Source organism: Lithobates pipiens, unplaced genomic scaffold (genome assembly GCF_037356315.1).
Source record: "Lithobates pipiens isolate NorthernLeopardFrog02 unplaced genomic scaffold, aLitPip1_a1.2 Scaffold_13, whole genome shotgun sequence".
NCBI lineage: Eukaryota > Metazoa > Chordata > Amphibia > Anura > Ranidae > Lithobates > Lithobates pipiens.
Window position 1 is genome coordinate 158,192,388 of NW_027507718.1, and position 13,871 is coordinate 158,206,258.

The 13,871-nt window shown below is 46.3% G+C and overlaps 1 protein-coding gene across 10 annotated transcripts in view; it reads right to left on the bottom strand.

Moving 5' to 3' along the window:
* The window catches only part of SEMA6B (semaphorin 6B), a 1,482,347-nt gene that overhangs the window by 516,842 nt on the left and 951,634 nt on the right, over positions 1-13,871 (bottom strand). For 9 of the 10 annotated variants that reach the window (XM_077475764.1, XM_077475756.1, XM_077475757.1 and 6 more), the window contains one exon: positions 6,338-6,457. In XM_077475764.1, the coding sequence (XP_077331890.1) occupies positions 6,338-6,457 (120 nt within the window). The remainder of the gene's footprint in view (positions 1-6,337; positions 6,458-13,871) is intronic. The other variant, XM_077475755.1, reaches the window with a different exon arrangement.

Genomic DNA, 13,871 nt, shown 5'->3' on the forward strand with positions numbered 1-13,871 from the left:
AAATATCCCCCTATTTCCCTCAGTTTAGGCCGATATGTATTCTACATATTTTTGGTAAAAAAAAAAAGAAAAATTGCAATAAGCTCTTATTGATTGGTTTGCGCAAAGGTTATAGCGTTTACAAAATTAGGGTATAGTTTTATGGCTTTTTTTTTTATTAATAATTTACTAGTAATGGCGGCGATCAGCAATTTTTATTGTGACTTTTATTGTGACTGCGACATTATGGCGGACACAGACATTTTTGACACATTTTTGGGACCATTGTCATTTAAACAGCAATCGGTGCTATACAAATGCACTGATTCCTGTGTAAATGACACTGGCAGTGAAGGGGTTAACCAGGGGGTGGCAGTGTAGGGGTTAAGTGTTTCTAGGGGCGTGTTACTAACTGTGGGGGGCTGGGCTTTGTGTTAGTGAACACTGATCTCTGCTCCAATCACATGGAGCAGAGATCAGAGTCACTTGTTGCTAGGCAGAACGGGGAGATGCTGTTTACAACGGCATCTCCCCGTTCAGCCTCCCTGTGAGACTATCGCGGGTATCCTCGCGACAATCGAGTCCCGCGACCAGAATCATGGGGGCCCCGACCAGCACAGTGCACCGCCGCGATGGCAGGGTGGCATTTAGAAATAGACGTACCTGTATGCCAATATGCCTGCCCGTGCCATTCTGCCGACGTACATCATCACGCGCCGGTAGGGAACTGGTTAAATCACACTTGTTTATTAAATAGAAATAAAAGGGTAAATAGAGTAAGCATAGTCTTAGCATCAGGGATGAGCCGAACACCCCCCGGTTCGGTTCGCACCAGAAGTTTCGAACGGACCCCAAATTCGAACGAACTTTAGAACCCCATTGACGTCTATGGGACTCGAACGTTCGAAATTAAAAGTGCTAATTTTAAAGGCTAATATGCAATATACTGTCCTAAAAAGGGTTTGGGGACCTGGCTCTTGCCCCAGGGGACATGGGTCAATGCCTAAAATGTTTTTAAAAATGGCCGTTTTGGCGGGAGCACTGATTTTAATGACGATTAAAGTGAAAAAAAAAGTGAAATATTCCTTTAAATATGGTGCCTGGGGGGTGTCTGTAGTATGCCTGTGAAGTGCCACGTGTTTCCCGTGTTTAGAACAGTCCCTGCACAAAATGACATTAAACAGAAATAACATCATTGAAAACTGCTTGCGGTTTTAATGTTATATCTGGTTCCTGCAATATGGTTGAAAACCATTGAGAAAAATGGCATGGGTAGCCCTCCCTGCCCGTTACCAGCCCCTTTGGGTCTTGTACGCATATCAAGGGGAACCCTGTACCCATATTAAAAAAAGGAAATGCGTGTGGCCCCAGGCCCTATATACTCAAAACAGCAGTATACAGGCGGTGCAAACAAGACAGGGACTGTGTAGGTTTGTTGTGTTAAGTTGAATCTGTTTAATTTTCAACTGGTACATTTTTAAAGTGTAGCTCCAGTCAAAAAAAAGATTTTTAAGCTTTTTGGAAAACATAGGGAAAGGTTATCACCCCTGTATAATTTGTTTTGTCGTACATCTTTTTTCATCTCACTTGCTGTTGTCTCCTTCCGTTTGCAAGTAGGAGATGTTTGTAAGTTGGATGTTTGAAAGTAGGGGCCTGCCCTATATGCTCTGCAGAAATGGCGGAACAAGGTGTTGGTTTTGCCACAACATTGTAAGCCCTCAAAGTGACTCTTGCTGGGCACTGGAGCGCCCTCCTGTGAACGATTATATCAAGAATTGTAATTACATGCCATTGTTGAACAGTGGTAGAAAAATTGACCTTTGGTGGTTGTGGTGCTGGTGCCACAACACTATAAGTCCTCACAGTTACTCTGGGTGGGCACAGGAACGGGCCCTCCTGTGAAATATTATATCTAGAATTGTAATTACATGTCCCTGTTAAACAGGGGCAGAAAAATTGGGCCTTAGGCACTGGTGCTGGTGCCATGACACTGCAACCTCTCCCATATATTCTAGTTTTATTGCAGGAATTAGCCCTGCTGCAAAGCATTGCATCAAAAATCGTACTTAAATGCCCCTGTTAAACAGGGGCAGAAAAATTGGGCTGATGGCATCACCCAGAACCAGAAATGTTCTTCCAACATATCAGCGGAGGAGGAAGAGGATAGACAATCAACATAACAGGACAGTCACTCAGCATCAGCATAGGCAGTCTTGAAGGGATGTGATATTTCAAAAAAAATTATTCGGACACGGACATTCCGATTGAAAATGTACGATCAGACCGTGTTGTCGGATAATCCGACTTTGTGTGGGCTCCATCAGACTTTTTCCGTCGGAATGTCCAACCAACAAAGTTTGAGAGCTGGATATAAAATTTTCAGACAACATGATCCGATCGGACTTTGTCTGATCGTTTGTAGAGAACTCCGATCAAAGTGCCACGCGTGCTCAGATAAAACTAGGAGACCAAAGCTATTGGCTACTAGGCTGAACGTAGTCCCGTCGGAACGAACGAACGTCATCAGGTTACGCACGATCGGATTGGGATGGGGGTCTGCTGAACATGTACTGGGAGCAGCTCTATCCAATGTTGGTGCTGTTTCCAGTATGGACTCCTGCACTGAATCCCTTATGAGGTCTGCAGCCATCCTTACGTCCGCCTCTTTCTCTTTGGTAGCTTCATTGAAGCAAGAGCGACAGGCAAGTTTATCTGGCAGTGTCGGAGCACCGCATACCCAGCAAGCGTTTGCTACAGGTCGGGTGTGGCGGCTTTGACGGTGCAAGGAAGAAGACTTCCTGCAATTTGATCGACTGTGGCGTGAGTAGCTATGCCGTGAGTGGCTGTGCCTTCTTGAGTGGCTCCTGTGGGACCTCCTGCTTGAAGTATGGCTAGATCTTCTCCCATGCCTGGAACTTGCGGCTCTTGATCTAGTCAGGCTGCCAAGAAATGCCAACATCTGCCACTTTTTTCTCTCCCCTTCAATACCTACCTATGTCCAGTACAGCCTCTTACCTAGTTTGCTGATGCTGGTCTGCGTGGGCAGTGGACTCCATAGGAAAAAAGGTGACGGGACAGTTTGGGGGAAAAAAAAAGAAATAAACGTGTATATAGATACTTTTTTTTTATATTCATTTATTTATTAATTATTTATTATTAATAATTAATTGCAGCTAAAAAAATATATCAAGCTTGCCAGAATAAAATAAGAGCCCCACAGGGACTTACCTTGGAGCCTGAGAGTTTGGATTTATGCAGAGCAGCAATGTTTAAAGTCTTCTGCAGAGAGGCACGGTGAATACAAAGAAAAAACCTCTGTATTTAAAAATGGCGCCATTCCGGCAGCCGAATGATGCTCCGCGCATGCACAGATGCGTCCTGAGTGTTCCAGGTCCATCTTGGGAAACGGAACACTGTACAGGGAACACAGAGGAATATTACCTGGCTCTGCACGTGCGCAGAGCAGCGAAAAACGAAAGGCAGCCATGTCGGAGGACAATAAGCACCAGCAACCCCAGAATGGGTAAAAAAAAAAAAAGGTATAATTTTCCTTTTTATTAAAAAAAATAAAAAAAAAAAATAAAAAAGAGTGCATGGAAGGAATAGAAGGAAAGAAAGGGGGGAGTCCACTGCAAAAATAAAAAGCTGCTTTAAAGCTTTATTACATGCCAGAATCCAGTTGTCCCCTGAGACCACCAGAATGGGGGTTCCCTCCATAGAAGCTCCTTTAGAGACTGTACAGGAGGGACTTCCAAACAGGAGAGGCTTGAACCTGCTGGGGCGAATGCATTAAGAGGCTTATTCATCGAAAACCGGAGAAACCCGTCCGTCCAACCTGTCAGGTGAGGATAAAAAAGGAATGCAGCGGGGGTCTCCCCTTCAAATTTATAGTTAAACCAATCCTGTCAGGTTGTGGGAGAGGAGTCACAACCAGTGTGTGCTTCCATGAAGGCGTAGGAAACACTAACAATGTACAGCCATGGTCTTCAATCCAGGATCAAACAATAAACTGACGTCCATCTTCTTAGCAAATTTCCTCCCAGATCCGCCTTCACCCAATTCTCATATGCAGCTTGGCAGGTATCCTCAGTATGAAAAGAAACATCGTATTGACCACAAAATATTGGAGAGCAAATATATCACTGACCTATGAATTCAGCAACTTCTGTAAAACATCCACAGCGATTGTCTTCAGACCCACTTCACTGCGTTATTCAGGCTTTACCTGGATTCTCATAGAATTTCTCAAACGCATCAGACCCCACTACGTCCTTTTTTGGTTCTGCCTTTCTTTGGCCTCTCGTTTATCTGGGGGTCCCCCCAAAACACCCTCCAACTCAAAACCTAGGCGTATATGACACCCGATTGTAAGTCAGGAGGCCGAGCACCACTCTGTAAGGAAGATTATGGCCTGTTCTTAGGCCCTCCTTCTCCCCCACAAATCAAAGCAAAAAACCTGACCTTCTCAGGCCAAACGAGCCCGCCCTACTGCTGTCCTTTATATAAGAGAGGTTGTATTGTTACTGGCACATGCCCAAAAGAAGTACACGCCCACCAGAATCTTTCAATCTGTCTCTTCGTGTATGTCTAAAGTGATTGCACCTGATGGGCAGGAACACATAATACTATTTGCACCTGTGTTAGCCCTTGGTTATGTGCATCAAATCTCCAACTACAGGCCAAAGATCGAAGTGTATTTGCATCCACAAAGCAACAGTTTTCTAAGCATATGTACCTGTGCAGTGTAAACCTACAATTTTAAATGTCCAAGTCCCTAGGCATGATTAGTGCTAACAAATATTGGGGGTTATTTCCGAAAGGCAAATCATCAGAGCTTCACCTGCTTTCAGATCTTCCCCTCAGATCTACAGTGACTACACTCCCAAGTGCACTTGCAGTGCAAAGTGGATTTGCCTTTCGTAAATAACCCCCATTAACATCAGTCCCTGGCTGCAAAGAGCTTCCAATCTAAAGGCCAAAATTTACTTTCTTACATTAAAGACTTTTTTTGACGGGAGCCAAATAAGAAACCAGCATGTCTTTGGATTGTAGTGAGAAACCCACACAGGGAGAACATATAAACTTCAACACAAGCATTAGCATGTTGGGGAATTGAACCAGCAGCCCCAGTGCTGCTAGATAGAATTGCTACGCACTTAGCCAGCAGGCAGCCTCACACATGATGTCTGCATCTCTGTGGTGTGAACGCCATGCTTAGTGTCACAAGCAATATACAATATATTGGCCTAAGTATTGGGGCGACTGCCTTTAAACACACATGAACTGTAATGGCGTCCCAGTCTTAGTCCGTAGGGATCAATATTGACCCTTTGCAACTTACAACAGCTTCAACTCTTCTGGGAAGGCTGTCCACAAGGTTTAGGAGTGTGTCTATGGGAATGTTTGACCATTCTTCCAAGTGCATTTGTGAGGTCAAACACTGATGTTGGACGAGAAGGCCTGACTTACAGTCTCCACTCTAATTCATCCCCAAGGTGTTCTGTTTTGTTGAGGTCAGGACTCTGTCCAGGCCAGTCAACTTCCTCCACCCCAAACTCGCTCATCCATGTCTTTATGGACCTTGCTTTGTGCACTGGTCCAAATCGTTTGTTGGAGGGGGGATTATAGTGTGAGGTTGTTTTTCAAGGATTGGGCTTGGCCCCTTAGTTCCAGTGAAGGGAACTCATAAGGCATCATCATACCAAGGCATTTTGGACAATTTCATGCTCCCAACTTTGTGGGGACAGTTTGGGGATGGCACCTTCCTGTTCCAACATGACTGTACACCAGTGCACAAAGCGCGCATCGAGGAAGTAAACAGAAGATAGTCCAGGGACGTCCTCCTGGCAATTGGTGTCCGCGCTGTAGCCGTCTTTCGGCTATAGTGCGGACGCCTAGTGATTAAATAATATACTAAATATTTCAGTACCATTTAGGCAATTATATCATGCTCTAAACATTATTTCCATGTGCAATTCTCCAGGTAAATAAGGGTTTGGGCGCTATTTGGTTTTAGGGAACTATAGTAAATTTGATTTTGGGTGTATTTTCTCACCAGCGCTATAGTGAATACTGGTTTAGTGCTATAGTAAATTACCCCCAATAAAAACACAAAACTATGATTTGTTGATATTTAATTCTTATTGGAATAATCCATCAAACTGAATTCTAGAGAGAACTCATGCAAAGCTAATGTTTTACAGATGAAAAGGTTTAGTGGATAGTCACAGTTACCACTCTTTCAAGAATTTGTTGAGACAGCAGAAATGATCCTAAAAACGATAATGTTTGTCTGAAGGCAGTACATACTTTTATTTCTGAGAGAAAAAAAAAAAAAATAACAATTTTTGCAGCCTACCTTTGAGCCATTTTGAGTCATGTTTAAAACTTCGTAGGGCTGGACGTTCACCAAGACTTCGATAAAGGACAGCATCTATTGCAAGGAAATCTGTTACTGTAGCTGTAAAGAGCATTTCATCTAGGTAAAGGAAGAAAATATTATATTGGAGATTGAGCACAATGTAAAGTTCTTAGATGTATCTTGCTAGTGCAGTGTGATAGCTTTTCTACTGAGGTAAAACCAAGCATAAGTGTGCTGATCCACAACAACATGAACAGTAGACAAAAAATCCTGTCAATAAAAATCAACTTTAATTTGTATGTTTTGTAATGTTGGGGTTGTTTAGCTTAAGGCTAGGTTCATATCAATGCAGTTGTGGCTTATGTCAGTGATCATCAACCCTGTCCTTAGGATCTACTAACAGGCCAGGTTTGCAAGATAACTGAAATACATCACAGGTGATATCATTTGCTGCTCAGTGATTGCAGTATTCTAGTCTGCATCTCCCCAAGGTAATACATACAACCTGGCCTGTTAGTGGACCCTAAGGACAGGGTTGATGACCACTGGCTTATGTGGTTTTCTGGCGTGTTTTGCATTTTGTGTTTTAGAACACGTAATTTTGATGTGTTTTTGAATGCAGTTTTCATGCCTTTTGCATGTTTGTTTTTCTTCTCTGTAAGAACTGTGAATAGCTGGTTGTTATGGAGCAGGTGGCTGCCATGTCCTTAGCAACTGATGAGCCATCAGCTGTCAGTGGGGTTCTATAAATAAAAGTCTGTAAAAAATGTAGCCCCTCAATGCATACCAGGCCCTTCGGGTCTGGTATGGATTTTGAGGGGTACCTCACTGCAAAATTGAAAAAAAAAAAAAAATGGCATGGGGGGCCCCCCACAAAATCCACACAGGACCCTTATCTGAGCATGCAGCCCGGCAGGTCAGGAGAGGGAGGAGATGAGCAATATCAGGCCACATGCCCTCACCATGGGGGGGGGGTGATTTGGGGACAGGGCCATTTCCCCACAACCCTGACCAGTAGGTGTGGGGGTTTGCAGGCAGGGGTCTTATCAGAATCTGGAAGCTCCCTTTAACAAGGGGGCCCCCAGAGCCCAGCCCTCCATGTGAATGAGAATTCCATACATATTACCCCTGCTCACCAAAAAAAAGACAGTAAGCAGTTTTTGACAATTTCTTTATTGAATTGAACTAATTCCATCACCACTGCACCCACCATCGCTAACCCAAATAGAGGGGCATGCCGGCCTGACTACATCATTTATAAAAAATATGTTTTACATTCAGCTGATGACTCATCGGTTGTTAAGCCATTCAGTTTGTTATGAAGAAACCCCCTCTCCCCGCAAAAAGTAAATAAAATTGCATCAAATACACAGATCCAATGAAGTCTATTACACACAAATAGGGATGAGCCGAACACCGCACGGTTCGGTTCGCACCAGAACTTTCGAACGGACCCCAAATTCGTACGAACTTTAGAAACCCATTGAAGTCTATGGGACTCGAACGTTCGAAATTAAAAGTGCTAATTTTAACGGCTAATATGCAAGATGCTGTCCACCGCTCCTTCTGACCGATGCCTCAGCAACACGTTGTCCAGGACCAGGAGTTTGTAACCTCCCAGTCTCTGGGAACGTGTTGCACAGACCTTTCTGCAAGGCCTCCCGGAGATGTCTCATCCTCTGCTCCCTCTGCAACGGCAAGATAAGGTCGGCAACCTTACCCTTGTACCGTGGATCAAGGAGAGTGGCCAGCCAGTAATGGTTCCTCTCCTTGATCCGAAGAATACGAGGATCCTTCCGCAGGCTTTGCAGGATCAGGGAGGCAATGCAGCGTAAGTTAGCTGAGGCATTTGGTCCGGAGTCCTCTGGGTCACTAAGGACAACATGATCCGCAGCTACCTCCTCCCAGCCACGTACAAGTCCACGTGTTTCTTGGGACTGTAAATCATCCCTACAAGACTGCTGCTGCTGCTGCTGCTGATGCTGAGTGCCAGCCTCCACCTCCATGCTGACACAATCCTCCTCCTCCTCCTCTTCCTCCTCCTCATCTTCTTCCTCTGTGATGGGTGGCACAGCAGGAACACTGTCTGGATAAAGGGGGCCTTGAGAGGCAAGGAAGTCCTCCTCTTCCTGCCTCTGTTCTGCCTCAAGTGCCCTGTCCATTATTCCACGCAGCGTATGCTCCAAGAGGTGGGCAAGAGGTACAGTGTCACTGATGCATGCACTGTCACTGCTCACCATCCTTGTGGCCTCCTCAAACGGTCACAGGACAGTGCATGCATCCCTGTTGAGTTCCACCTGGTGGGGATGTCACATATAAGGCGGTTCTTGGGCAGGTTCAACTCCTTTTGGAGCTCAGCCAGCCGAGCACAGGCATTAAATGATTGGCGGAAATGCACACAGACTTTCCTGGCCTGCTTCAGGACATCCTGTAAGCCTGGGTACCTGCCCAAGAACTGCTGCACCACCAGGTTAAGGACGTGAGCCACACAGGGCACATGGGTCAGTTGTCCCTGTCGGAGGGCGGAGAGGAGGTTGGTGCCATTGTCGCAAACCACCATTCCTGGCTTAAGCTGGCGTGGCGTCAACCACCTCTCGGCCTGCCCCTGCAGAGCTGACAAAACATCCGCCCCAGTGTGGCTCCTGTCCCCCAAACAAACCAGCGCAAGCATGGCATGGCATTGTTTTGCCTGCGTACTTACGTAGCCCCTGGAACGCCTACGGAGCACCGCTGGTTCTGAGGACAGAGCACTGGAAGAGGCCATGGAGGAAGAAGAGGGGGTGGAGGAGAGAGGTGTGTCACAACCAATAGTAGTATTTTGGAGGCGTGGTGGCGGAACAACCTCCAACACTACTGCACCTTGTCCTGCATCCTTCCCAGCTGCCAGAAGAGTGACCCAATGGGCCGTGAAAGACAGGTAACGTCCTTATCCATGCCTGCTGGACCCAGAGTGAGCGGCAATATGCACCTGACCGCCCTGTCCAGCGAGGCAAGGACATTGCCTTCCACATGCCGGTAGAGAGCCGGAATCGCCTTCCATGAGAAAAAGTGGCATTTGGGGACCTGCCACTGAGGAACCGCACATTGTACAAACTCACGGAAGGGGGCCGAGTCTACCAACTGAAAAGGCAGCAGTTGAAGTGCTAGCAATTTAGCCAAGCTAGCATTCAACCGCTGGGCATGTGGATGGCTGGGAGTGAACTTCTTTCGCCGGTCCAGCAGCTGGGGCAGGGACATTTGCCTGCTATAATCGGACGTAGGTGTACTGCTAGCAGAGTGCCCGGAAGCACTTGGCTGTACCTCTGCTTATGAGGTGAGTTTGTTCACGGTCGCTTTCGCTTTTTTTGGGGGCATTGGGGAGCTGGTAAGCAAAAATAAGCGGGGTGTGGGGGGCCTCCAATTATCCAGATGTTACGGTGTCCGGTGATTGCGCCCGGATTCATATTGGGAGGTCTGAAAGGATCAGTTGGGTAAAGGGGTTTCGGTGTCTTTGTTTTGGGTGCTGCCGAAAGCGGTTTGCCCGGTTTCTGCAGTCCATCAGTACGTGAGGGTGACGGGTTCGGGGATGGGTTCTTTTTTGCCGCACGAGGACGGTTCTTCCTTGTCGCGTTTTCAGTTTTTGACGGTTTTCCGCCGCTGTCTGGCTTTGGCGGGTAGAGACGTTTCCCAGTTTAATACTCATTCTTTCTGGGTGGGGGTGGCTACCGAGGCGGCCAGATGGGGTTTGGAGGCACAGGGGGTGAGACGCATAGGAAGGTGGGAGTCAGATCGTTTAAAGATTTATGTTCGCCCTCATCTACTGTGATATGTTTAGGTGGGTGTTGGTTCCATGTTCTTTATTTTCTTTTTCAGATCTTCCTCCCGGTCTGGTTTGGATCTTGGGGGATTCATATGTTTTCTGGGGGGCAGTGCGTGCCGATGTCCAGCCCGAAGGTAGGCAACTCGGCATTCCACGGCATGAAGCTGTTCTCAAATGGTTGGGAGTGCGGGGCATGATGGGGGGGCCAAGTCCTTCCAGAATTTCATTATTATTCCCGAGTTGACAGGCCCCCGGATGTTTTAGTGCTGCAGGCAGGAAATAATGATCTGGGTGTCCGGGCTGCCAGGGACCTGGCGAGGGATGTAAAATTTGACATTTTGCGCTTACTGCGCGAGTTCCCTGGCTGTATCATTGTGTGGTCGGACATTGTGGATAGAAAGGTGTGGCGTTTTGCTCGCTCAGTTGGCCATTTGAACAAAAGGAGGATTAAGTTGAACAGAGAAGTTGGGAGGTTTGTGGCTCGGCTCGGGGGCATAGTGGTTCGGCACCGAGAGTTGGAGGATCAGTCTGTTTGCTATTGGCGAGATGATGGTGTCCACTTGAATGCAGTGGGCATTGACATCTGGTCCCTGGGCCTTCAGGAAGGGGTGGTGAGGGCCTTGCGGGTGTGGAGGGATTCGCTTGAATGAGAGTTCAATCAAGCTCATGTGGCGGTTCAAGGGGTCTTTGGGGGGGTCAGTGAGGAATTACGTGGTTATAGGATTAGTGGGGCCCATCTAAGGTATGGCGCTTACACTTGGTTAGCGGTGGTTCTCCCAGGAGCTGGGTCCCCTGGGGGAAGTTAATATGGAAGTATGGGTGACGTCAGAGAGTCCTCGAGCCGGTCGGGGGCACAGCTGAGGATATAGACCATTACAGTTAAAATTGTGCCTTAAAGACACCCAAAGACCTCTTGTTGTTACGGGTATTGTTTTACATGTTTTTAAGTGATGTTATTTTATTCTTCGGTTAATAAAATTTGGCTGCTGTGGCCATTTAAAACCCATGTCACGCAGTTTGTGTCTTTAATTTAATCATAAGTCCCAAGGGTGACGAATCTTATAGTCATGTCTAACATGCACAGCTGCACCACCAGATTTTGCACTCTACTGTTTTGTGGTTAAAATGTATCATCTGATTCCTGCACTGCAATTTGTCTGTAGGAGCCACCCCCTGTATGTGCTTAAGGTTCAATTTACAGAGGACTCAGAGAAAAAAAACCTCTACAGTGAGCAAATTCTGATGGGAAAATGAAACCCTTTTTTCATGGCTGTCACTCAGCCACATCCAGTGGAGGAAGTGTAACTAGGGCTGCCTGCATCCATTCCATGGCCAGAAGCAAAAGTGAATCAACGCCTAAATGGCAGAGAAACTAAAGGTGTATGGTCTATATACAAACTTATTAAGCAAATTTTGTTGTTAATTGCCTGTAGTATCTCTTCTAGTAGTGAATTGATGTGTGTATGTTGCATTTTATGGGTAGTTTTATTTTTATTTTATTTTTTTATTTAAACAGATCTGTATTTCACATCAGTGAGTACATTCCACTTTTAAGTAGTGAATTGATGTGTGTAACCTGCATCTGTTTGTATTGGATGTTGATAACTTTGTTTTAAGTATAATAAAAATACAACTTATTAAGAAATTTTGTATGCATATGAGCTTACTCTTCTGCCAATGAGTTTTGGTGTGTACATTGAAAAAAGGGAATGTGTGTGCGCAATGCCCATGCATATATTTTATTTTTCTCCCTGCATAAGATTACTATTGACTTAAACATAGGTATATATAATACTCGTCGTAGGTGATGTCAGTGTATGTCAGTTAGCCAGGTCAGTGTAGTGTATGTATGTTAGGTAGCCAGTAAGGTGAGGTCAGTGTATGTATGTCTCTACTGTCCGTCAGTGTGTCAGGTGGGTGAGGTCAATGTGTCAGGTAGGTGAGTCATTAATGCATCATTGATGGGCAGCACTAGTAAGCCAGGCAGCAACCAGCAAGTTAGCTTACCCCCGCCACACAACCCCACCGCTCTGCCAAAAACACACACGACACAACCACCCCGGGTCCCCCCACGGTGCCACTATCGGCCTTCGGGCTGAAGCCCCTGGTCTTTTTGACACCTAGCAACGCCCCTGGTTACTACTTAAAAGGCCAGTACCTAGAGTGAATAAACATGGAGGAAATCCTAAAACAATTAATGATACCCAACGCTGCACAGCAGCAAACAAACGCTGCACTAAAGCAAGCCAACTCTATCGCACTGGAGAAATCGTAGAGGCTGTTTGAACAGCTAGCCACTGATGCAAAAGCAGATAGGAAAACCTTGAGTGAGTTTGTGGAGACGCTAGCACAGTGGTTACTTGCTAAAGTTGATGATGTTGGAGACAAGCCCTCAGCCATCATCGCTTTCTTTCTAAGATGATTGCAGATGATGATCCAGAGGCCTTTCTGCTGACGTTTGAACGCATCACTGAGAGGGAAGGTTGGCCTAAAGCCCAGTGGGCAGGATTGGTCACCCCCTTGCTTTCTGGAGAATTGCAGAAGGCCTACTATGATTTGGAGTCAGCAGAAGTGGGAGACTATGAAAAGGTCAATCGGGAAATCCTGGCGCAACTTGGTGTCACCTTGGCAGTTCGAGCACAGCGTGTTTACGGCTGGTTCTTCCAAGACGAGAGGCCCCCGAGATCGCAGATGATTGACCTAATTCACCTGGTGAGGAAATGGCTACAGCCATCACCTATCTTAATAAATATTATTATTATTATTATTATTCACTTTACATGCATTTTTGGTTATCTCTGTGCAGACCACACAGTCTGGTCTACTAATTCTCCTGACACAAGGCGACCCCAACTCAGTGGACAACCTGGTGGAACTTGTTGAAAGGTACTTTGCTGCAGAGAGCATGGTCACCACCCCTACAGCCGCACAGACTTTCCACCCAAAGCCACGGTCTCCCCAGGCAACCGGTAAGACTGTTCCAGGGGACGTGGGTGGTAAGCATGGCAAGGAAATAGGGGGATGAATTTTGGTGCCAGGGCTGAAGTTTGGCGTCCCAAACAAGGGAGGCCACTGCCTGTCAGCAAACCAAACTGGGGAAACGTCAGGTGTTTTCATTGCCAAGAACTGGGACATGTTGCAGCAAACTGTCCATTGACAGATGAACCAATGCAGTGTGATCTATTAGAAGACAGTCAATGTTTGCAGCTGTTTCATGCGCTGCAATGCCAAATATGGGAAAAAAACATGTGCCAAATGACTGTTAATAATAAGCCTATTACGCCCTTGCTGGACTCTGGAAGTCTAGTGACTTTGGTTACAGCTTAGATGGTTGAAACTGTGAATTTTCATGCTAAAAAAGTAGCTGTGATCTGTATACATGGGGATATCTGGGAGTAATCTATAGCCACTGTACAGTTTAAAACTGGCTTAGGTACAGTGACTCATCTGGTCCTCCTTGTGCCCCACTTGGGGCACAAGGCCATCATTGGTAGGGACTTTCCTAAGTTTTGGGAACTGTGGGATCATCCTGACCTGGTCGCAGTATCTGACTCAGTGGCAGAGCCAGAACTCCTGGCCACTACTGACAATGTGGGTTCAGGGGACTCCTCTCAGGGCTCCCTGGGTTTTCCTTTCTCAGTTATGGCAGGAGAGCTTGAGGAGCCTGAGGAAGTCCCCACAACCAGTAGAGCTGGAGGCCGTCTGTTGAATCTGAGCCTACGTTGGAGTTTG